Source organism: Morus notabilis, unplaced genomic scaffold (assembly GCF_000414095.1).
Source record: "Morus notabilis unplaced genomic scaffold, ASM41409v2 Scaffold6379, whole genome shotgun sequence".
NCBI lineage: Eukaryota > Viridiplantae > Streptophyta > Magnoliopsida > Rosales > Moraceae > Morus > Morus notabilis.
The window spans coordinates 1-2,707 of NW_010360077.1; the positions used below are offsets into that span (position 1 = coordinate 1).

At 41.8% G+C, this 2,707-nt stretch overlaps 1 protein-coding gene across 1 annotated transcript; it reads left to right on the forward strand.

Annotated features, from left to right (window-relative positions):
- Nucleotides 1-60: 60 nt before the first annotated feature.
- On the forward strand, nt 61-872 carry LOC21412235 (intermediate cleaving peptidase 55, mitochondrial; the record flags this gene model as incomplete). The annotated part of the gene is made up of 3 exons (XM_024164132.1): nt 61-324; nt 594-686; nt 816-872. Coding segments are annotated over 3 exons (414 nt in total), but the record flags the coding sequence as incomplete, so codon positions are not given.
- Between the last annotated feature and the right edge of the window lie 1,835 nt (nt 873-2,707).

Consider the following 2,707-nt stretch of genomic DNA (forward strand, 5'->3'; position numbering starts at 1 on the left):
AAAAAAAAAAACCTAGCTTATATTCGTTTTGTTGTAACTATGGTGCTATTTCCTTTCCAGTTATTGAAAGGAGGGGAGCTTACGCCAGGTATAAGTTCTGAAGAATATGTTTTGAGGAGGAAAAATTTCTTGGAGCTTCTTCCAGAGAAGGGCTTGGCTATCATTGCAGCTGCCCCTGTAAAGATGATGACGGATGTCGTGCCTTACACATTTCGACAAGATGCCGATTATTTGTACATCACTGGCTGCCAACAAGCTGGTGGTCTGGCTGTTCTAGGCCATGAGTGTGGTTTCTGCATGTTCATGCCCGAAGCAAATTCTCATGTATGGCCAGCCTTGTATGACAAATGTTCTTGCACTCTACTGAACTTTTTCTGATTGTGTAGTTTCTTCAGTAGTGGGTAGCGGCTTTAAATTGCCTACTTTATTCCGTGCACAGACGTTGTTGATTGAGTTGTCTTATGAAAAAGAAGAAAGCTTTTCTTAGCAGCGCATATTTCGCTAAGTGCTGATAATTTGATACACACTGTTGACCGTACCCAAATAGAAGATAAGCAGGCTTCTGATGTCATTTTTACCGTTACATTTTGTAGGATGTTATTTGGGAAGGGAAAACTGCTGGAGTTGATGAGGCTTTGGAAATATTCAAGGCCGAGAGAGCATATCCAAAGCGCAAATTGAGGGAGGTGTGTTGAATCAAAGCGATCTGAAAACAGTTTCTCTTCCCATGTCACACAACATAACTAAAATCCTTTTGCTTTGTTATCAGTTAATCACACGGTTAGGTAGTTGTGAATTTTGTCCCTTGATTTCAGATGAGTGATAATCTGATAAGCATTTGTGCATCACACAAGTGTTCAACTAGAAGTTAACATGACCATTTATTTTGTGTCTTCACACTGTTATAATCAGATTTTAGAAGGTTTTTCAGAGAGAAGAAGAGGCAAACGGTGGAGGAAGAAATGCTCAGTCCACTAAGTATCTTTACTGAGAAAAATAGTTTATATACAATGAGGGCTAGCACTAACCTATACACGTGTCAAGAAAATGGAACTACAGTACAAATGACAATTGGAGAGAATAACTAACTTATCAGAGGAAAATAAAGCTAGGCTATAATGCTGTACAGAGTAAAATAATTATACACCCTCAATTGTTCTAACATCAACCCTCAAGCTCATTGGCCGTGGAAGGAGATTGAGCTTGCCACGCAGATTCAGAAACCGTTGTGACGGTAAGGCCTTAGTTAGGACATCAGCTAATTGATCTTCTGAAGGAACATGCTGGACAACTAATGAGAGCTGCATAACCTTGTCTCAGATGAAGTGATGATCAATTTCAACGTGCTTGGTACGAGCATGAAGAACGGGATAAGTGGCGAGGTAAGTGGCACTAAGATTATCACAAAACAATATGGGAGGAGAGGGCAAGGACACATAAAGCTCTGCTAGAATAGATTCCAGCCAGAAAAGTTCAGAGGCGCCATTTGCAATTGCTCGGTATTCTGACCCGGTTCTAGGTCTCGATACAACCCGTTGTTTAGTTGAGGACCAAGAGACTAAGTTGAGTCCAAGAAAGATGCAATATCCTCCAGTACTACGCCTATCATCCGGGCAGCTTGCCCAATCCGCATCAGTGTAACATGTAAGAGAAAGATCAGGCGATGCTTGTAAAGTGAGTCCGTAGGAAACAGTGGCCTTGAGATAGTGCAAAATTCGTTTTACTGCTTGCCAATGGTTTGTTGTAGGAGAATGTAAGAATTGGCACACCTTGTTAACCGAGAAACTAATATCAGGCTGAGTTAATGTGTAGTACTGAAGAGCACCAACAATACTTCGGTAGTCTGAAGGATCTGCTAGAGGTTGTCCTTCGTAAAGAGAAAGCATGGGACCAGAGGACATAGGGGTATGATATGGTTTGCAATCAAGCATTTCAGACCTTATGAGAATATCCGTAATGTACTTGGACTGGCTGAGATGTAATCCTTGATTAGTGCGATGAACCTCGATGCCTAAGAAATTTAAGAGCGAAGATGGAGTTGAGTTTGTGAATGAGCTACCCCAAGAAAACAGAACTGTTGCTCGTGACAATTATGTCATCAACATATTCGAGCATAATGAGATGTACAGGTGTAGTATGAAGAAAGAACAAAGATGTATCTGCCTTGGAAAGCGTGAAAACCCCATTGTAAGAGACAAGAACTGAGCTTTGTGAGCCAAGCACGCGGAGATTGTTTAAGGCCATATAGCGCCTTATGAAGCTTGCAAACCAATGGGACAGAAGAAGGCACATGAAACCCTGGGGGTTGCTCCACAAACACCTCCTCATTTAGGTCACCATTAAGAACGGCATTGTGAACGTCAAGTTGTCGTATAGGCCAATTCCATGAGAGGGCAAGACTGATAACAAGCCGCACTGTATTAGGCTTAACAACTGGGCTAAACGTCTCAGTGTAGTCAAGGCCACGTGTTTGATGAAACCCCTTAGCAACTAACCTAGCCTTATGACATTCAATGGTCCCATCAAGCTTCAACGTGAGTTTATAAACCCATTTACAGCCAATTACTTTATGAGATGAAGAAGCAGGAACAAGAGACCAAGTATTATTTGCATGAAGTGCAGAAAGCTCAGTGTGCATAGCGGCTTTCCATTAAGGAATGGCCATTGCTTGTTTTACGGAAGTAGGTTCCAAGGAGGCAGTATGAAG